General features: G+C 44.6%; 2 protein-coding genes across 2 annotated transcripts in view; one reads left to right on the top strand and one right to left on the bottom strand.

Annotated features, from left to right (window-relative positions):
• The first annotated feature begins 1,517 nt into the window (after positions 1–1,517).
• MTHFD2 (methylenetetrahydrofolate dehydrogenase (NADP+ dependent) 2, methenyltetrahydrofolate cyclohydrolase) lies at positions 1,518–12,544 on the top strand. The gene is made up of 8 exons (XM_067532306.1): positions 1,518–1,703; positions 6,283–6,467; positions 6,937–7,059; positions 7,839–7,991; positions 8,084–8,191; positions 8,584–8,676; positions 10,338–10,463; positions 11,212–12,544. Exons 1-8 carry the CDS (start codon positions 1,561–1,563, stop codon positions 11,349–11,351), a joined length of 1,071 nt encoding a protein of 356 aa, XP_067388407.1. The 5' UTR covers positions 1,518–1,560; the 3' UTR covers positions 11,352–12,544.
• A 3,671-nt stretch (positions 12,545–16,215) lies between these two features.
• Positions 16,216–21,592, bottom strand: part of SLC4A5 (solute carrier family 4 member 5) — an 83,850-nt gene continuing 78,473 nt past the window's right edge. Inside the window, exons 24-25 of the mRNA XM_067532322.1 lie at positions 20,423–20,490; positions 16,216–16,698 (exon numbers count right to left, since the gene is read on the bottom strand). Of these exons, the coding sequence (XP_067388423.1) occupies positions 20,456–20,490 (35 nt within the window). The 3' untranslated portion in view covers positions 16,216–16,698; positions 20,423–20,455. The remainder of the gene's footprint in view (positions 16,699–20,422; positions 20,491–21,592) is intronic.

Below are 21,592 nucleotides of genomic sequence, written 5' to 3'. Positions count from 1 at the left end.
AAATACAGTCCTCCAGGGGTAAAGGGGGAAAAGACTGGGTTTCTCAGAGCGGAAAACGGAGTGGTGGGGCGCTTATTAACATTCTCACAAGGGAGGGGGTACTCGCTACTCCAAAGGCTGCCAAACACTGCCCTGGAGCAGCAGGGCCAAACCTGGACTGCACGGGACGTCCACCCCGGCCAGAAGTCCCAGCCCTGTTACTGCCACATGGGTTTGGGGCTGGAGGCGGCAATCTTTTCCTCATCCCTGCACGCGCGCAGACAGCCCCCGCTCTACATCCCAGGGCCGAAGGGCAACCCACCGCTCCCCAGCTCACAGGTGCCCTTCCCCCCGGCCAGGGCCAAGGCCCACCCATCTCCACCCCTCCCGCCCAACGGCCGCCGAGCCCGCCACCCTCCCCCGCACGGACTGTCCCCTGCCCAGCTCAGGGTAACCTCTTCCCGGGTCCCACACCGCCTAGCGCCCATCCCCCTCACGCCGTCCCGTCCCGAGGCGGGTTCCCGCCCGTCTCCAGCCGCCAGGACCCGGCCCTACCCCGCAGGGCGCCCCCGGCCACTCACAAGGGCAGCTCATCTCCCCGTCAGGCGGCGGCTGCGAAGGAGTGGCGGGGAAGGCGTAGTCCCGTCGCGGCCGGAGGGAGGACGGAGAGGCCGCGGGCTGCGGCCGGCCCCGCGCGCTGCGCAACGGCCGCGAGCCACCAACGGCCGCACTGAGGCGCTGACTCCTTCCCTCAGAGCCGAGCCGGCGCGAAGTCTCGCGAGAGGAGAGCGCTCGCTGCCCCCCCGCGCGGAGCCCCTGGCTGCCGCTTCTACGCGTCAGACAAACCCCTTTGGGTCAGGAATGGGGGAGGGGGGGAGGGTAACAGCGCTGCCTTCTGCTACGGCAACGGCACGGCCACCTGCCGGCTCTTCGCTCTGCTGGCTCCCGGGCCTGGGGCGGGCTGGGGAAGGTTCCTATTCACCCCAGCCTGACTGAGCTCAGACAGGCCCCCCCCCTAGGGGCGGCGCCGCCCGTCCCCTCCCACCCTTTATACCAACAGCCTCTGGTTTACGCAACACTCACATCCGGTTGTAGCCACGCCCCCCCAATTTAGCACAGACACGCCGCTGGCCCAATAGCCGCGCCCTGCGCTCCCGAGCTTCACCAATCAGCCAGCACATGTGTTCTGTCCCGCCCCCCCCTTCAGCTTTGCACTAATCATAGTGCCTCACTTATCCGACCCAATCATAAACCGGTATCAGTGTTAAATCCCGCCCCGTCATTGTATCCACGAATCAGAGCCCTTTATCTCTTGCGTCATCACCATCGCAACTAATGATAGGCCCGTTAGGTTATTTCCCCGTAACCCCTCCCTGTTTGTCCCGTCTCGAGTCATTCCAGGGAACCGCCAATCGGCGTGGCGCCGGTAAATTCCACGCCGTCTGATAGGCGCTGCTCCACTTAACGGGGTGGGGCTGGCGCGCACTGGAGAAGCTATATAAGGGGATTAGCGTATCCGTTGTTCCTCGCGCGAATCACCAACGGCTCTACCCGTGCGTCTTGCTTTACCTCAACGCAACCATGGTAACCGCGCTGTCCCCGCGCCTGCTGCTCCGAGCCCTGGGCCGGGCGGGCCACGGCCCCCGAGGCAGCTGCTGCGCCTTGGGCCCCCGAGGCAGCTGCTGCGCCTTGAGCTCCCGTCGGCTGCACCTCAGCGCGCCCAGGTACGAGGCGGCAGCGGAGAGTGGGTCTCCTCCGGGGGGGGGGTCCTGTCTGAAGCGAGGGCGGGGCTGCGCTGGGGGGATCCCCGTGAGGGGACGCACGGGGTTGGGGAGACACAGCGGGTGGCGGTAGGGGGATCCAACCCAAGTACTGAGGCCGCGTGCAGAGTCGATCCTGACTGCGGCAGGGAGCAGGAGCCTGCGAGAGCTGAGCAATGCGGTGATGGGGGGGGGGGGGGGGGTTGCAACAGGCTGCAGCGGGGCTGAAACCCAGACACGCTGCGAAGCCGTCGCTTGCGGAGCCTGGCTGCCTGGGAGTGGTGGGTGGTACACCCCAGCCACCGAGACTCTTCCTGGCAGGCGGGCACGTCTCTCTGCCCGCAGAGAGAGCCGGGCTTCGCTGCTCTGCACTCACTGGTGGTGCAGGGACGGTGCAGTCCCTGCAATGAATGGGAGTTTCGGCTCTGCCGGGCACTCGGCCCTGGTGGGGTACGCCCAGCGGCAGCCAGCGGAGCTGCAGGCTGATGAAATTCTGCTCGCAGCTTGCATGGAACAGCTGCTCGTGCTGCTCAAGATCCAGGGCACACCCTGACCTTGGTGCAGGCCAAGTATGCGCTGCCCTTCTGGTCTCCCTTTGTAGGGGGATCCATCCTTATGCTGTCACGCTCATGTTGTGTCTGTGGGGCACAGGTGTAATGGAACTAAATGCATTGTATTAAATGGGGAGAATACATTTTCCGGGGCTGAAGAGTAATTTAGTGCCAAGGAAAAATCTAAAAGGGGTGTGTGTGTGTGGATTCTCTTTACAAATCATAAGCCCTTTCATTTCAGGTCAAAGACCATTGTCCCAGCAGAAGAGGGTCTTTAGGTAATACAAATTTGTTGGCAAATCTGAGAACCTAATTCATGACAGTTATAATTGTCCGGTCTACAGAATTATTAGGATTAATTAGTTCAGCCATGAAAATTTACAAGCTTAGAGACGCACGTCTTGCCTGCTCTCCCCCTGATGAGAAATCTTAACTTGGTTGTCAAAAAATCACTTGATAGGAAAGTAGCGTTTTGTAAGGGTGAATGAATTTGTATAATTTAAGAAGTAAAATTGTAAATATTAAGTAAATTATTGGTATGTGAGTGGGAGCCAAATTTCTTACTCAGACTGTTTCCCAGCTGTGACTGTTTGGTCATTTCCTGGTAGCAAGAAATGCATTTTCTTCCTCCTTTCTTTTTCTGTGGTTTCCCTTATCACTCAAGAAATACATTATGGTACAGTACTTACGTCAGACTAGTTTTGAGATCTTTCGGCTGCTCCTCCCCCACTCATACAGAAAATTGTGGCTATGTGCTGTAACTGGGTAAAACTGCCTTCTATTGAGAGGTGCTGTCAAGTATTTTGAAACTTGTTTCTGGCATGCTCAAGATGCAAAGTACCTCACTTGTGTTTTTCAGACTTTAAGTACTTCCAACTTTTCTTCACCCTTATGCTCTTTGATATCTTAGGGCTTGACTCTTGGGGGGGAGAAGGAGGAGGCAGGCAGGTTAATGTACCTTCCACTACATATGGAGCTATATTTTGGTTTTATGTGAACACTGTCAACTTGCATAACTGTAATCCGATTCTGGTTTCTTGTATGCAAAGTTTGTAATAGGTGGCCAAATATTTTGGGAGGCTATAGCTCTTCTATACCTCTTACATCCAGTTATCTCTCTTCTTGCTCCTATTTGCCACTCTCTCTCCCTTTTGTTCAATCCCAGTATCCAGTCAAGGGGTTACATAATGAAAAGCTGCTGGCAAGGTCCTGCCTTGGCATTCCTGTGGACTCACTGACAAGTGGTATATTGAGGCTCTGACTGAAACTTAGATTCTTTCATGAACTCCTGGCTCTCTTCATAGAAGAGAGCTTGCTGCACTCCCCAAAAGTCATTTGGTGACTAAGTAAATGTGTGATATTAATCAGAGTTTAGTTCTGAGGTTAAAAAAAATGTAGCATCTGAAATGGTACCGGTAGGTTGACTTCCCTGTTAGAGGGAATAGCTCAAGTACATTTGGGAATAGCTACAAAATTATCTGACTTAGTGATCAGTTTTTGGGACTGTCCGCTAGATGTAACTTAATCCTTTCACAATAAATGTACTGGCTAGATGGATAACCTAGGTACTTACATGAGGTTTGTGGCCCCAAAAGAAGCTAAAGAGAAACATTTAAAAATCTCCAACTAACATGTCTGAGGCAGCAGTATTAGAGTACAGACTGTCCCCCAGAAAAGTTCATTCACACTCAGTGCTACTTTGTGTAGGCATCAATTTCTGCCTTGGACTCCCTTCAACCAGACACAATTTGTATGATGTTTCCTGTGGCGTACTTTCTCTCCTTGGGGCCCTAATGAGAGAAGGGTCCATGCATGGTTAATGCTTCGGGCCTGGGATTATACTCTGAAACCTCAAAGGACAGTGTTTTGTCATTTGGTTAAACCAAGGGGAGTGGAGAACAGGACTTGCTGTATGACCTTGGAGGGGAAAGTGCTAAAAGAAGATTTAAGTAAGTCTACAAAAATGGGTGTAAATCTGCCATAGGTGGGTGCTAGTCTTAACGCATGTTTGTGAAGTACTTTGACAACTTCTATTGAAAGGTGAAAGTGTGATGTTAGGAGGTCCATAATGCAAACTAAGAGACCCTTTAAGCTAGCACTATCAAAAGAGGGGGGATTGAAATTGAGTAGACCCCTGGCTTTCCTTCCTAGAGTTTGGTGTATTTTGGCTATCTGACTGAAGTATTTTGCTAAATTTAGAGCTACACGGTGAATAATTTTGGAAAGAAGCCCAGAGCAGGTCTCGACGATACCAAATCAAATGGTTTTGAGAACCAATGTTAGGTTCCTCAGCTTAAAGCTAGTTAAAAATAGTATCTGAAGCTTGAATTTGAGTTGGTCTTGTAAGAGGCTTGATTTAAAAAATGGAAATCGTACTGTCTTCCTGTATGGTATTTTTTCCCAGTTGTGGATGAGACTTATTTGACCATAGATCGTGTGTTTCGTGCCTTCCTTCATATTCATTTGCATGTGATGGTGATGTAGTGGAGCAGTCAGAATGACTAACTTGTAGAGTTTACAAAATTTGGACAAGCTTTCTGTTTGGATCCCTCCCCCACTGACTGTGTAACAAGCAGTATTTGCATTGCTTCACAAGCACTGGCCAAGTGTTGTAGTTGTCATTGAGTGGAAAAATTCATTATCCACTGCCCCTTATTCCTGCTGCTGATCATCATAAAGCCTTGCAAGAACAAGAGTGATATTTTTGTAAGTTTTCTCTTGGTAGGAGTAACTGCTTCTTATTCAAGCTATGATAATACATTTCCTGAAGTTCAGATTTAAAAAGTTGGTATGTAGCCTTGGTTAGTGTAAATTGGCAGCTGTGTATTCCCTTCAGCTAGTCATCTTTCTGTCCACTTTCCATACTGTGTGGTTATCCAGTTTCCTGGAATACATTGGCAATAGGTATGTATTCCTGATACCAATATAGACCAGGAATGTATGTAGGAGGCGCTTTTAGTATGACTCAAATGTCAAAGATAAACACTTGTATTTTATTCTCCCTGCTTCAGCAAAATGTCCTATATTGATCAAATGTCAGTAGCCTGTTTTTAAAGCTGTACTCATGACACTGATATTAGTTTTTGCATAAGAGAATGTATCAAATGCTTCTGGTAGAAAGATGAAAAAAACATCAGTAGAAAGTGTTTAGTAAAGGAATATGAAAGCTGAATCAAGGAGAAACAAAATATACTTGCATAGTTATGTACGTTATTCCAAATGTGCTTTGACAGGAAATTAATACAGGCTTTTGTTTTAGCTTGCACAAACTCTCTCCACGTTAACAAAATCTAAGTGTTAAATTGAAGAGGTTAAAAATGATTCAGTAGAACTTGGCTATACTGAAGATCCCTTTATAATGAAGCAAACTGAAAGATGCACATGGTTTTGAAGAATTTTGGTTATAATGAAAACACTGCTAATGTGCAATTATCACCTTTGTGTTTGGGGAGGTGAAGGGGATTATTTAGCTATATGAATGTTTGCTTGATTGCTAAGTTAGAATGTAAAATGTACTCTGGAGGAAAGCATGACCAGAACATGGTCTTCCAGAAGAGAGCAATCCACGATCCCTCTCAAATTACATGAACTGTCACGAATATAAAACATACTGGTCTAGGGGTTGTCTTCAAATTTCATGGCTTCTCAGAGCAAAATTGCAGAATGGAATTTAATTTATTGGGTTGAGTATGAGTCATTAGATTTTCCTCAATCTGTCATCTTCTAACTTTGCTGCTAGCAGCAGGATTGATTAATTTTATTGGCCACTTGAACTGGGTTTTATACAAATGTTAAGTATGGAATATAATTGTAATATTTTTGCATAGGTCTAACTCAGTACAAGAGCAAATGCTATAATGACCTACATTAGCTGAATTTCTTGCCCCCCTCCCAACATCTTAGTCTTGGGTAGAAAACTCAATGAGTGAATTTAAAAAAAAAAAAAAAAAAAATCTTACCTGCTTAGATAACATTTTCTTTCTTTGTTGCAGAAATGATGCAGTCATAATTTCTGGAAGAAAACTGGCTCGGCAGATCAGACAGGAAGCCCGCCATGAGGTTGAACAGTGGGTGGCAGCTGGTAACAAGAGACCCCATCTCAGTGTGGTTCTAGTTGGAGAAAATCCTGCAAGTCACTCCTATGTACTTAACAAAACCAAAGCAGCTGCTGATGTAGGTATGTTCTTGCACTCCTGTTTTTGTGTTCTGACTAACAGGATGTTTAACAAAAGGTATCCTTAACTCAGACCCTTATTTAAATTGGGCATCTCATATGCTGAGTGAGGATATGCATTTTTCAGCTTGCCCCCTATGGAAACTCTTACCTACTTAACTTAGTAATGGCCATGGCGCACCCCTCCCCCCACATCTTCCAGTGCAGTCTCTGGCTGCCTTCATCTAACATTTGGATATAGTCCTGTGTGCAATGCTTCACTCCATCTAAGTGATGGACCGAGATGGAGCATTGTGGCCTGCATCTTGCTTTTGGAATATAAGATAGTTGAGTCCATGGTATGTAATATCTGCTATAGGAAGATTGAGATTTCTAAACTTGTTAACAAATCAGCATGAATTAAGAACTTTAGTTTCCAGTCTTAATCTGCATTTGACCCTCTCCGGTAATGTGGTGTTTTCAATGACTGTAGGAATCAGCAGTGAAACAATCCTGAAACCAGCCTCCATCACTGAAGAGGAGCTGCTTGATTTGATTAGCAAGTTAAATGATGACACCAATGTGGATGGCCTATTAGTGCAACTTCCCTTACCTGGTGAGTTGGTGGGATTTTTGGGGAGCGCTTACTGTGCTGGCATCTTTACCTAGAAAACCTTCAAATACCTTGTGTACGGTGAGAGATCAGGTTACAGTATGGCCTGTCCCTGAATCTGCTGTGATGTTGCTGCTTCGGTGGCTCTTGTGTGTGAAGCCCATGAAGGAAATGGCATTCTGCCATGATTCAGTTAATGAAGGCAAGTTGGCGTTTTGACTTCCTTTGTAGTATGCTGTTGAATGTGCACGTGAAGTCCACATGGGCGTAGGTAGGTATGTTTCCACCTTTCTGGAGTAGTGGCTGCTTGTTGGGACTGTGGTGTATCAACTACAACTGCAATCTAGGCTGTCTAAAAATACGATGGCCAAATTTTAAAGGGGTATTTTGTAGTCCTGAATTTTCACATGAAAATTCCTTTTTTCCCCATTCATTGCAGCAAATACTGAATGTATGGGTAAATGTAGAGTCTTAAATAGTTAATTCCCTACTTGTATTCAGAGGAACTATGGAAAGGCTGTCAAATCCATATAGCTGTAGGGCTAATACAGCCACTTGAGATTACAATAGAAATATTTACACACACGAATATCTGGGAGCTGGGTTACATGGGATAGCATCAAGTTTGCCGTATTGCTTTAGAATACAGGCTCATTGTTTTCTACTACCTGGGGATGTGTGGAAGAACTTGCACTGTAAGTCAAAAGAGGCTAACGTGATCAGTCTCAGCTGACTAAAGGTCCCTGGCTGGAGCCTAATGTTGACACCGTTTCTTTTTCCAGAGCATATTGACGAGCGAAAGATCTGCAATGCTGTGACTCCAGAGAAAGATGTCGATGGCTTTCATGTAGTGAACGTGGGGCGTATGTGTCTGGACCAATATTCAATGCTGCCGGCTACACCTTGGGGTGTGTGGGAAATCATCAAAAGAACTGGTAGGGATAATAAGAGCAACATTTGAGGGCTGTTCATTTCCATTGCAGTTTAAATTTAAGACTGAGCTTAAACTTCTTTTCCAATCCCATAGGAATCCCAACTCTGGGAAAGAACGTAGTAGTGGCTGGCAGATCGAAGAACGTTGGCATGCCCATTGCAATGTTGCTGCATACCGATGGCAGACATGAGCGCCCTGGAGGTAACGGGTCTACCAGATTGTGCTCTGCTCTTGTCAGAGTTCCGTTTCCTTGATTACTGGATCTCTGCTCATCATTGTAGTAAGGGTGGTGGTATGTAATGCAGGCCATGGCACTTGTAAGGGTAAACACATTAACTGCATTGTCTTTGAATAAATGTGTGGCACACAGACTTATTGATGTGAAGTGATTCTTCCCCCCCCCCGCCCCCCTTCTATCAGTTCAATACAAGGATCTCATCCCACTTAGCAATACAGGAAAAGCAGTCGTGAGCCACACACTGAGAACAAATGATCTTTACAGATTGTAAAGTCAGTGGGGGATCCTTCAGAGTGAAAAGCTGGAAATTTTTCTTCTGAAGTCATTAATATGCTCATTGTGACTAATCTTGCAGGTGATGCAACAGTAACAATATCACACCGCTACACTCCTAAGGAACAGCTCAAGCAACACACAATTCTGGCTGATATTGTGGTAGCAGCTGCAGGTAAGACCATTTAAACTTTTTGCACTAAGGCAAGAGGCCCAGAAGGAGAAACTTGCTATAATGCTGCTTTATATAGGAATCGGTATATTGAGAATGCCTTCAGGTCTTGGTGGCAGTGTCCTCTGTCTGCAGTCCTTGTGCTGTGTGCTCTGTGAAGCTGGACGGCACTTCGACAGTCATTCCATGCTGCCACAAGCAGCAGCCAGAGGGAGGCTTTTTGAGAGTGCAGGACTCCCATTCTGCTCTCCTATACAACAGAGCTGTTGCAGCCAACCCAGGTTAATTTTTAAATGAACAGGAAAGAATAATTCTGATAAAATGACTTGCCTGTTCCCAAATGTATTGGACTGAATCAGAAAAGGCAGCCGTACATACTTTCCAGTTAAATTTTCACAATCAAATTGAGAAATTGTATTGGGGAAAATCCTTAAGACTAGGGGACCTGTTTACATATAATTGAGTTGTTTATGCAGGAGAGGGGGGCTCAGCTGCAATCTAATGATCTGTGATGCTACCTAGTTACATCCAGGAGCAGCTCACCATGTGGGACCTGTCCCTGCTCCTCTTTGTCTATTGAAGTCATGAACAGTACATATGCAGAGGAGCTTGGATGGGTCTCTGCTTAGCCATAGAACCATGCATGTGGTGGCAGCCCACTCTACAAGCATGGGGCCCATCAGCAAAACTTTGGCATAAGTGTGTGTGGGAGCCATGAGATCACGGAGGAAAAGATCACTGAGGAAAAAATCACTAAAGAAAAGAGTGAAGGGACTGAACAAGAAGGTGATTGTGCTGAAAGTGGAGGCACTGAAGGAGAGAGTTCATTTTAAGACACATGCATTTTTAATGTAGCTCTGTAATGTGACATGAGGAAAAACAGATACAGCAGAGGTCATTCAGTGGCCATGTTACTAAAACCAAATAGTAGTCAGTAAAGAATGAACTATTTTTTCTTTGGGATACTTGTGACTTTAGTTACATAAGTTGGTAACAAGCCATCCGAAATGTCGGGTAGAACCTGATAAAGGTGGCCCCACCCCGCCAGCTGCTATTTACCCACATTTTTGGCACTGATAGCTCTGGGCTCTACCTGCTCTTGCAGCACTACCTTCTGTCACTAAAACAATTTTCCCAATTTTACTTCGGCCTCTTGATGTAGTGGTCTTGCATTAGTCACTTGCTAACTTTGACACACTCTTGAATTAGCACAGTGCAAAGGTGTACTGCTGCAGAAGAACATCTTTCAGAAACTTCATTGAAATTTAGTTCTTGGAAGTACTTGTGTCCCCTTTTTTTTTTTTAAATTGGTTCTAAGATACTGGATGGCTTTTTGGAGCACATTTAACTCTTACTATTTGTATTTTTTACTCTTGAAAATTACTTACCCATAATTCTGTAAGCTTGGATATAATAAGGGACTTTAAAACAAATCAAGCTGTTGATCGTTAATCCATAAATTGGAGTAGAAATGACAAGCTGGCTTGCAAAAAGCTTTCAGCAGAGAAACTCTCTAAGCTTCTGGTGGTTATGCATGATGGCTTGGATGTGCACACTAGCTTTTCCTCTCTTCCTCTCTCTTGATTATATAGTTTTACAGCGGTCAATTTTCAGTAGCAACTCTTAACATGGTGCAACTAGTTGGTGTGTTTTTTAAATTTCAGGTATTCCTAATCTGATCACAGCTGATATGATTAAAGAAGGAGCAGCAGTTATTGATGTTGGGATAAACAGAGTGCAGGATCCTGTTACTGCCAAATCAAAATTAGTTGGAGATGTGGATTTCGAAGGTACAGAGACTGTTTTTTGTATCTATTGCTTTGAGAGTATTAAATGTCTTGGGTATTTAGAAGGGCAGAGAAACTCCATGCATATGACTGAACCGATTTAGACTGACATCGAGAAGTTCTTTCCTACTTTGTAGGATAGATCATGAATCTGATCTCGTACCATCCTTGGAAAATACTTTGGGACCAGTGCTTCCTGTTACATACCACTGTTAAACCATGGACCACAGGGCAATTGACATGCCATAAACATCTGCAATTTCCAGTCACTTGATTTCACAGCTGCACCGAGAAACCTTTCTCAGTCCTTCACTTGACAGTGTGGAGGAGTGCCACCTTCTGATTACGTGTTGTGCCTTTGAGTTTACTGACCCCTTATTATCTGATCATGCAACCAAACCCTTTTGTGAGGAGTTGCCTGTAAAGATAGGTAGAGGCATTTATTAATGCTTTATGCTGCCTGTGATCCTGTCCTAGAAGAGGCAAATGTTCAGGCTGTTTAAACTTATCTACACAAGCCATGTATGGGGCTTTTACAGATGGTCTGCTGGTTTAGAACATTCAGCTGACATTTAAATCTAGTTCAACAAAAATTAAGTTACACATCAGTTTTCAGAAACTTGTGTGTTTTTTCTCACTGTAGCCCTTTATGACTTATCAACATTTCTGTTTTAGTACAGCTTCTTAATAGGTGAGCCTGTCTATAAATTTTGTGATGTGTTATCCTTAGTTTTAATTTTCTTTCCTCTAGGAGTAAAGAAGAAAGCCAGTTACATCACTCCAGTCCCTGGGGGAGTTGGGCCTATGACAGTTGCTATGCTGATGAAGAACACGATTATTGCGGCAAAGAAGTTGCTGAAACCTAAAGAGCTTGAAGCCTTAACTGTTTAATGGTGGACTTCTAATTTGAAAATAACATTCCATATCAATTCCCAAAAACAGGCCGATAGAAATGCAATATTTTTTATTTATTGTATAGAAGTGAATTCAATGAGACTTTGAAGTCGCTAGATATTTATTTAAAGCATAAGTATACAATCACTTGTGTACAAAGGCTTTAAGCATCTAAATATGTGGGTCACTCCATCTAAGTGTGTAACGATTCCTAGCAAAGTTGCTTTTCTGAACATGTAAACTAGTTAAATTCTGAAGTCAAACGTGCAGGATGCACCCTTCTGCTAGAGAAAATCAGCTGCAAGTGATCTTGTTGCTGTGCTTATACAGGAATTTACAGTAGAGGATGTGCAAAGCTAGCAAGCTTGAAATCCTGTGAAAGGGTAAACTAGCATTCCACAGTGAGACTAATGGTCTTCATGGTGTAGTGTTTTCAGAGGTTCTCAAATCTGACTACACATACAGGATTGTCTACTAGTAGTGTTGGACACTAAGGTGTCCAAAATAGTAGGTCAGGTGTTTAGCTCAACATTATTTTTCTACAAAGAGTTACTTGGAAAAGCTGTTAGGTCTTTTTTAAAACCTGTCTGTAAGTCACTAGCTATTTATTCACATGCAGCTAGCTGTGAATCCTGCTAGGACATCATAAAGAGCAAACGCATTGAAAGCTAACGTTTTCCCAGCTATGGGTATGTAGCTAGACCAAGATCCAGTCCTGGGGCACAACGTGACTTCTTTTTCTTTACCCAAAGAACAGAGGGGGAATCTTGGTTCTGCACTGGACATGTGATGTTTTTCTGGACTACAGTGTGAGGCATAGAAATACTTAGTGAATAACGCAGGCTAACTTTGATTAAAAAATATTGAAAAAATTGCTTGGTCTCTTACTAACTCCTCCTAAGGATTGTAACAGTTCACCTGATACATGCTTCACCATATAGCCTGTTAATTAAATTACCACACAGCAGGGCCTTCTACTCTGAGTAATCACTGAACCAAAGTTACCCCACGCAGCTATCTACAATCTACTTCTAAACTATGTCATACCCCACCTCTGAAAAGCTGGGATACGAGCTCCTTTTTTACTAAGCTCCATCACTGCACTGCTGTTCTGGTCAGAGACTAATGGTACCAGATGGTTTGGTCTTCTAGTCTGAGCAAGTCAGACTAAACTGAAATGCCTAAACTCACTTCCACTTTCTTCAAAGAAGCTGAAGGCAGACTGCTACCTTTCAACTTTGAAACAAAATACAAGGTCTGCTGTAGTTAGAGCTGCTCTAGCTTCTTTAATACCATCCATACACATGAGATTTCTAAAGTATCAATCTTGGAGAGGGGCCTACCTGTTAACTAGGATGAACAAACTAGAGTGAGACTTCCCTCTATAGCAAGGCATAAAGCTTTCAGAAGAAACATACCTGCCCTGGAAAGTAGTTGAAAATAAAATCTGCTTCCAAATCTGACCTTCAGTGTGAGCAAAAAACATTTGCTGCCATACCTGCTGCTAGCTTGAGTGCCTCCCACAACTGAAAGCTAGTCTCACTACACCTTATGCTGCTAGATCCAAGAACACCATGAGTCAGAGGTAAGCAAGTGTTACCTGCATTTCACCACCTTGTCTGCTAAACAGAGTGATCCTGCCAAAACTGCATCCCTCCACAACAAACTGCTTTGAGTGAAAGCCTGGCAGTTAAGAGACAGGTTTATCATGAACATACTATACAATGAAGAGAATTCAATGAGATTTATTGGACTGTTTATGAAATATAAAATAGCTACTGTATTAGTAGCTAAGTAAGCTACAAGTCTGTTACTTATCAAATCACTTTGCATATATACAAAAATGTGTAAACACCATGTGACATTGAAAACTGCATGGACATAATTTAATTAAAACAGGGTACTTTAGAGTTCCTTGATTTAAAAGTCAAGCATATTCTTATGCTACGTAGAGCACTTAGCTGAGTTGTCAAAGCTTTTTTCAGTTTGCTTTGTGCATTAAAATTGAGTGGAAGTAGTGCATAAAGTAGATTAACCTTTTTAAAAACAATTAAGATTGTAAGCCTATCATGCTGAGCTACCACAGACAAGACTGGTACAAAATAAACTAGAAAATATACAGAACCCCTTTCAAATTCAAAGAGTTTTACATTAACATAGGAATTAAGTTGCTGTCACTTAAGTGTCAACGGGACTAATAGTGTTTTATTAATCTCATCACATTCAAAAAAGTTGTTGGGTGTTCAAACTAAAAGATACTATAAATAGGAAACTGAATTCAAGTTTTCTTTTGACTTTTCTTTATAAAGAACCAGCCTCTGTTTCATTCTAAGGTTCAAACCAGTTGCAATATTTAACCCACATTCCAGAAACCCCTGTAGAGTGGACATTTTTTAGGAGAAAGAGTCCTGTTTGACAAAGTTGAAGCCTGCAAATATATGTAAGTGGAATATATAACATAGTACTGAGGGATTTGTCTCTGCAGCAATCTGTGTGGGCCTATTTTTTTCCCATGTCTTTCTGAACTTACTTTAAAAGTGCATTTTTTTCCTATCTGAAAAAAGTTCCAGTTTTATTCAACAAATCCCTCAAGGCAAATTAATCCCAAGGAACTTCTGCTGCTTTCCTTTCTAAAAGTGCAACATTGGATGGATAAGTAGAGCAACATATTACCCTTTCCAGGACTTTCCAAACAGTATCCAGGGGCCGGTTTTGAAAGGATTAAATAGTACCAGGCCACCCAGAGCAAACTCTTATCTGGAAACAGACTTCTAAAAGTCAGTTCACCAGGCGGTAAAGCAGGCTCACACCATCAGGCAGTTATGTGCAAGAGCCATGTTTGCCAGCTGTGGAAATGGTTGGCAAAGGAGACCATAAGGAAGATGCCTGGATTCAAGGGCTGAGGTGTATGTATAAAGATACAATCTAAAGTGCTATGAACCAAAATCTGGATGCAAATACAGACAGGTTATCTGTATTTACATACCCGTAACTGAGCTGATTTTAGACCTAAATTTCCTGCCTGTTAATTTTTTTTTTTTTTTTTTTGAATGCAAAGGGGGACTGAAAATCAACAGTCTCCTAAAAAAAAAAAAAAAAGGAAGCCATTGCTTATCAGTAACCAGCACCCAAGAGGCAAGGGACTATTGCCAAAGGCTGCACATAATTTGACAGCTAAGAAAAAACTATGAACATGTTTCAAGTCACTCAACCAAAAAATGAGACTGGTGTGGAGTTGTTGCACTAAAAGTTGGGGTTGAAAACTTTCTGAGCCCAGTAGCCTTAAAAGGGAAGAACCACTTCTTCCCCTGAATAAATCGGTTGGTTTGATTAATTAAAACTGGCACAAATACTCTGGTGTGTGTTTATCACTGCTCCTTTTAGGCAGGGTTTGAGTATAGTTAGCTAAAATACAGTCAGGATCCTACTTTTCACTTACATTGATGCTTAGTGGTGGACATTTTCCTTTCACTCAAATTATGGAATCTAATCCCCACAGTTAACTGAGCTGCCTGGAGCCCCAAAGTCACTACTGCTTTTCAGCACATCAGAGGAGCAATTCAATCTCTCAGATTCACTTCAATAAACCCATTTATTCTAATTATTTTTTTTGAGGCATTAATGTTTAAAGCAAGTTGGAAACTGACAAGGGCCTGTAAGTCACTTTCCAGCAGGACTGTTGTTGCCACTAAATGACTAATGCATGGAATCATCAGGTGTCAGAGGGCTGGTTTTAACAGCGACTCACCCTTTAGCTCAAGTGGAAGGACCGTGCGCTTGCAGAGCAGGAAGGGCTGCAATCTAGCTGGCTCTGGCATGTATCAGAAAAATCCTGCTGGCTCTGAATGTCTCCACTATTCTTTAGGTAACACCTGTGCTGGAAAGGAATGGATTAGAGCAGATAGATCTCTAACTCTGGGATTAACCCAACATTTCACAGCCCATAAGTGCTTCTTACCTTCCGAACAGTTATTTTGTATGTTGCAAAAGTATTGGCGTGTCCTTTCGAGGGAGACTGTTGCTGGGGTAGAACATGCTCTCCCGCTGCAAGATAAAGGCTAGCAGGTTATTGCCATTGTACCTGTAATGGTTACACCACGACTTTCCAGTATAGCAGCTGACCTGGGTGGGGCCAGCTTCTATGGTTTTTGCTGGGCTACAGTGAACAATTATAAATTGTTTCAATCTGACTGGCCTGGACAATGGTTGGTTTGTGCGTGTCGACTTCTTACCAATTTCTCCACTGAAAATAGGCGTTACACGGACCAAGTCTGCATATAACAGTATAATTACAATTTTCAGCAGAGAGAGGTTAGCATGAGAGTGTGGGGGATGTGACTAAATTTAGATTCTTACAATCCTGACCCTTTAGAATTGCTCCTGCCTCCAGAGGGTGAATTCCACTAGGTAACAGAGTTCCTACAGAAAACACACACTCCCTTCCTGCAGGACAGAAACAGTTTTAAAGGGCTCTTGCTGTATTGTTAAGCAGCAGCCAGGGAACCTTTCTCCTTTTAAACTCTTTCCTTGGTTCTAAACATTCAGTAACTTCCCAAACAGGGAATTTTTCTTACCTCTGCTTTGTATGCTTTTTTGGGGGTTGCATTATTTGCTGCATACAGTGTATAAAACAAGATGCAATAAATGGCAGTCTACAGCCCTGAAATCTTCCCCCTCCAAGTGGAATGTCACAGGTTACTGCTCAGGCATTGAATAAAGCGTTGGGGAGGGTGGTGGTCATCTTATCTGCGAATGCCTCCTTGGAAAACTAATGCTAACAGGGACACGGACGACAAGAGAACTGTGGCGTTGAAGCTTGCACTGGAAAGGGCTTGACCCTCCAAAGCCGGTGATGTCAGTGTCCAAATGCTGAATGAAAGTGGCCCTGCTATCTTCAGCTTCTTCATTCAATTAGCAGCAACAGCCCAGTGTCTGATGTCCCCTATTACTGCGGGAGCTGGAGTCCTAACGTACTCTTTCCACGTTCCTAGCATTGCTCTGAAGCTGGAGGTGGTTTCTTGGCCCAACTGAAGAGGGTGGAAGTCCACAGCAGTTCTAATTTACTGTGGTAAAAGCTAATGGAGAAATGGGTCCTGGGGACCAATGATCTCCTCAGTCCGTCACATAGAAATATATGCCCAATTCTCTTATTTATCACAAAGGAAGGGCCGTGGGGGACTATAGTGTGGTCTCGCTGCCCATGTCCCGAGGGTGCTTTTCCGTGTCACTGTCTTCATAGTCCGACTCCATCTCTATCTTCACCTGGGGCACGGCGCAGAGAGGGTTTCGGGAGTAGTTAAACGCAGGAGACGACGGGCAGGAAATCTTCAGGTGAAGCGTAATACTGGAACAGAGGCAGGCAAAAAAAGGGGTTACAAACCGTGAGGCTGGATTAAGGCCACAAAGCCTTTATCTAATAGGGTTAGGGGAGAGCTCTAAGAAAAATTATGTGGGCCTTTTCCTCTTTTAAGTACTTTATAAACCTTAACGAATCCTCTCAAGACCCCCCGAGATAGGTAGGTATTATCGGCAGGAGAGATGGCTGCATAGTCTGACATCTGGATCCAGGTTTCCCCAAAAGATCCTCGCTATACAGATGGGGAAAATGAGCCACAAAGAACTTGTCCAAAGCTATAGGCAGCCAGTGTCAAAGGTGGGACTAGATCTAAGGACTTCCCAGTTCTTCATGTTCGAATCTTTTCCAAAACACCCCCTCAGTTGCACCATGTTTTCTGAGCTCGGGAGGCAGAATAAAAGGATAGAAACCTAATAAGTAGGAAAGAAATGCTTTCCCCATGTTTTTTCACACTTAATCTGTGGAACTCACAGCTGCAGGGTATGACTAACATATAATGTAGCAAGGTGTTAAAAAATGATATACACGCCTGATGTGAAACAAAATATGATTAGCATTTCAAGGGCTACTGATTCTTTTACAATAGGGCACCGGCTGATTATGAATCAGGCCTAGGAAGACATTTCCTCATGTAAGAATAGTGCTCAGCCCCTCTGTCAATCAAGTCCTATGTGTCTCACATTGGGACCCAAAAATGAAGGCTTCCAAAATTATTGGGCACCTCTGAAAATTTTGGCCTATTTTTCACAACATACCTCAAAGACAGGCAAGTACAGGACTAAGGCGTCATGAGGCTACGGTCAATGGGGCTTGTGCTCCTAAATCACGTAGCTACCTTTGAAACTCCACCCTAGACCAACAAGCTTTAAGCTTTCGTATGCACTAGAACAATCAAACAATGTAAATCTCATTGGCTGGCAAAATTTTACCAAGGTGAACAAAACCTCAGCATTTAGACAAGGGCACAGGTGAACCGGAGATACTAGAAACGAGTCTCATTGGGGTCTCATAATGTCAACTAGGCATGTGCACACGAACCAGATTACACTACTAGAACTAAACCCAAACCAAAACCCCAGACACCAGGGGAGGCATGAATGCTGAAAGCATCCTATCCTGGCTGGCAAATGAATTAGACCAAAAAAAAAAAAAAAAAAGGCCAAGGCATCAGTAAACATTTCATGGTACAATCTCTCTTGAATCACTAGCCCTAGAAACTCATGCTATACACCCTGACTGTACGTCTGGGAATGCCAGCTGACCAGCGCACTACAGGGGGTGTACTAGCTTTGGAGTGCTAGAGATTTCAGACTCTAGGAATCGACTGTTCAGTTTACACTCTTGCATGATCACTGTATCTAATGCTTGCTGGGCATCTTGGCCTGTGACCCAGCCAGTCAGCACCTGCACCAGGGCAAAACAGTCCTGGGGAAGTGCAGAGCCAAATTCTGGGAATGGCCCTCCATATTTATTGTAGACCCAACCAAAACCCTGGATGTGAACGTTGGGGGATCTGGACCTAAATGTTGCAGCTCAGGCCCATTTCTCCCTATTTCAGTGTTTCAACTCTCGGGAGTAGGTGAGAAGTTCAGCTTTCATTAAAAATAGAGAGTCGGCTTCTAGCGCTCACGGCTGAGGAGAAAAGCAAGAAAATATGAACCCTAAAGACTCCAAAAGCAGAATGAAAAACAAACCCCAAATTATTTTTAAAAAACTCATGATTTTCAAGCCTAATTCATGATTTCAAATGCCTGGGGCTGGCAGTACTGCCATCATGTAGACGAAGGTGCTCTAATGTGAAGGGGCTTCAATACCAGGGTCAAAACCTTCATGTGAATAAGGAGAAAGACAGGAGAAGAGGGAAGGAGGAGACACAACCACCGGAAGGTTGACAATCCCATGAATTCAAAGTGGGGCACAGGTTACTCAGTCAAGTACCTTACTGTGCTGTTGAATTCCTTTTAATTGCTTGTATTCAGAGAGATAAACCAGCACAGGTCACAGAGAGATGCAACACAGGGAGCATCTTTATTGAACTAATACAACAACCAGCCAGGACTGGCTGAGCTATCCCCTAATAGCCTAGCTCTAGTGCTATGGCAAGCCAGGCAATTAGGCAAGACACAACACACGCAACACTTACGGCTTTCCCAAAATGAGCTCCCCAAATCCATTTCCATAAACCATGACAGCCAATATATCACATTACCTATGGGAATGGGAAAGCTTTGCAAAGCCCTGTGCAGAGAAAGAAGATCCTGACAGCCGGTACTACAAATGCAGTACGCACAGGAACATCAGTCTCTGGTTTCTTTGTGGGCATCATGAATTCATGCTGGTGGGTACATGCCAGTGTATTTGATAACCGGGACTGGTGAGCAGAGTCCATCAACGCTCTGCCCCCTTCACTGAGGAAGGGAACGTAGAAATCAACAGATCATAGGGGCCAAAAAAATGAAAACAGGCTGGTGTGCAGGTCAAGGGTCAGGCCACAGCCCTGGAGGCTAAAGCCCTCATTATCTGCAGAACAGGTATATCACTGAAAAGCTTTTCTCACTCTGCAATGGATGGACTCGCTAGGCAAGAGAGGGGCCAGTTCATGCCAATTCTGTTGACAGTTTTCCTGCCGTGGACATCTTAGAAATTAGACGGAGGGAGCTCCCAGCTCCGCTCCCCATACAGGCACCGCGGAGCCAACAGGTAGCAACCACCTGCTCTGAATTTGAACCAGTGATAGGGTCAACTTCCACTTTGGCTTCTGTCAGTTTGCATCATACACTTGGTCTGATTACAAGTGATGGGATGATACAGGGGACCCAGAGTCTTCAATTTCCTCCTCCTGATTACCAACAGATGTTATTTACAGACACACACACATCTAAGTCGCTCACTGAACTCAGACATCATTTCTCCAACAGACTGTAACAGCTCGTTGGCTCATTCAAACACCATCAGGCACGGTATGGGCCCCACAGTAGAAGAGCTTGGAAAGAATCATAGATCTTTAAAGACCGTCTGTTTTGTGGCCTAATCCCCATGCCAATGCAGGACTTCCTACAGCAAGTTCGACAGTGCTTTTATCTAGCTTTGTTCTCAATCTTCCAAGCAATGGGATGACACCACTGCCCTTGGGAGAATATTTATACCCTTTCAGGGATGTCCACACAGCAACAGGGGTGTCATTGCAGGCCGTGTACTAGAGCAACGGAGCTGCAACAACACTGGCTTCAGCGTGGGCTGGCCGCCGGAGTTTTCCAGGATTCCAGATGGGCTTGTGCAGCCCAGGCTGCTGCTACTTCACTGCACCCGTAGTCAAGTTAGCTCGGGGATGTCTGCACGAGCTGCAGTCACACCATGATTGCAACGGAGACACGCTCATAAATCGTGCTTTGCAGAAGGCAAGCACAGGCCTTCCCCGCACCATTTAAACCCTTGCCAAGTAAGTGGCCCATAAGCTCTTGTGCTGGCCCCCTTCCACAAAGGGTGAATTTCACGTACAGAGCCTCGGTTAGAACGATTCGTCCTCCTGATCAGCCTGAATTTTCCTTCCCTTCCCTTCATCCCATCGCTCCTAACTATACACTCTCCTGTTGCCTTAACTAATTCCTCTCCTTGTTTGGTGTTCACACACCACGGAGGTGTCAGACTCCGCCGAGTTTTGGGTGGGGGTTCTAACTGGGGAGGGATGATGAGCCTGTTAAATGTCATTTACCTGCGATCCAGGTCTGAACCGTTAGGAGAGGAATCAGAACGCAAAGCTCCAGCTGGAGGACCTCTTTCCTGGAGGGAAACACAGATTGCATATGAAACCGTTTCAGGGTGAGGAAGGAACCAAAAAATTAAAAAAAAGAGAAATCCCCCAACACCATCCCATTTAGAGGAAAAAGGCTCATGCTCCACTCCACAGCTGGTGGCATCAAGGAATCAGCCCTGACACCTCAACCATAAAGTTCAGTGAACTTGCACGGTCATCTCTCTCCATCCACTAATTGGTGGGAGGAAAAAAAAAAGAATGGAAAAGACTGTATTTTTAAATGAACGTGTCAACTAAGGGGAGGAAGTGTAAAAAGCACAAATAGGAGCTAAGCATCCAACTCTCCCGTGAAAGTTTAGGTGCCTAACTCCCAATTGTGTCTTTGGAAATCATTCCCTATTTGACGAAATAAAAAGGAAGACCTGAATTCAGAGATCTGCTGCTTTTAGCTCTCATGAGGTCTTTGGTTCCTGATTCACCTGACTAGGTTTTGCGTTTAAATTTCTAGACCAACATTTTTGAGCATGGGAGCCTAAAGTTAGGTGCCTAAATATTGCCTAAATTTTGCCTAAATTTTGCTGAGCGCCTCTAGCACCCAGGGATTTCAGTGGGATTTGTGGGTGCTCAGAAACTCTGAAAGTCCAGCCGCTTTTATTTAGGTGGCAAAACATGGATTCAGGGACCTCTCGAGGCACCCAGCTTTGAAAATTGTGAACCGGGAGTACAAAAATAACAAACACAAAAAACTAGAGAAAAAGTGAAAATTTCTGTGAATGACTAAATGTAGGGTCAAATGGAACAATTTTCAAAAGTGCCTTTGTAGTTGGGAGCCTCAATTGTATTGCGAGTCAATGGGAGTTAGCCTCCTAAATCACTTAAGAGCTTATTCTTTGGGGACCAGTCTTGATCCTATTGAAATCCATGGCAAAACTCTCCCCCTCGGCAATGGAAGCAGGATTCTGTTAAAAACATTTGCATTGGTTTTCCCACAAACAGGAAAAATAAGTCCACCAGCTAACCACAAACTTCACACTCTGTAGGCCTGAGGTTCGGCAGCTCAATCCAGATGCAAACTGCTCCCAAGTTCAGGGCTGCGGGGATCCCTTTGATGAAGAACCGCAAAGGAAA

Source organism: Emydura macquarii, unplaced genomic scaffold (assembly GCF_026122565.2).
Source record: "Emydura macquarii macquarii isolate MOO-44397 ecotype Brisbane River unplaced genomic scaffold, CSIRO-AGI_Emac_v2 contig_3257, whole genome shotgun sequence".
Lineage (NCBI taxonomy): Eukaryota > Metazoa > Chordata > Testudines > Chelidae > Emydura > Emydura macquarii.
This window is presented reverse-complemented; position numbering and strand designations above follow the sequence as displayed.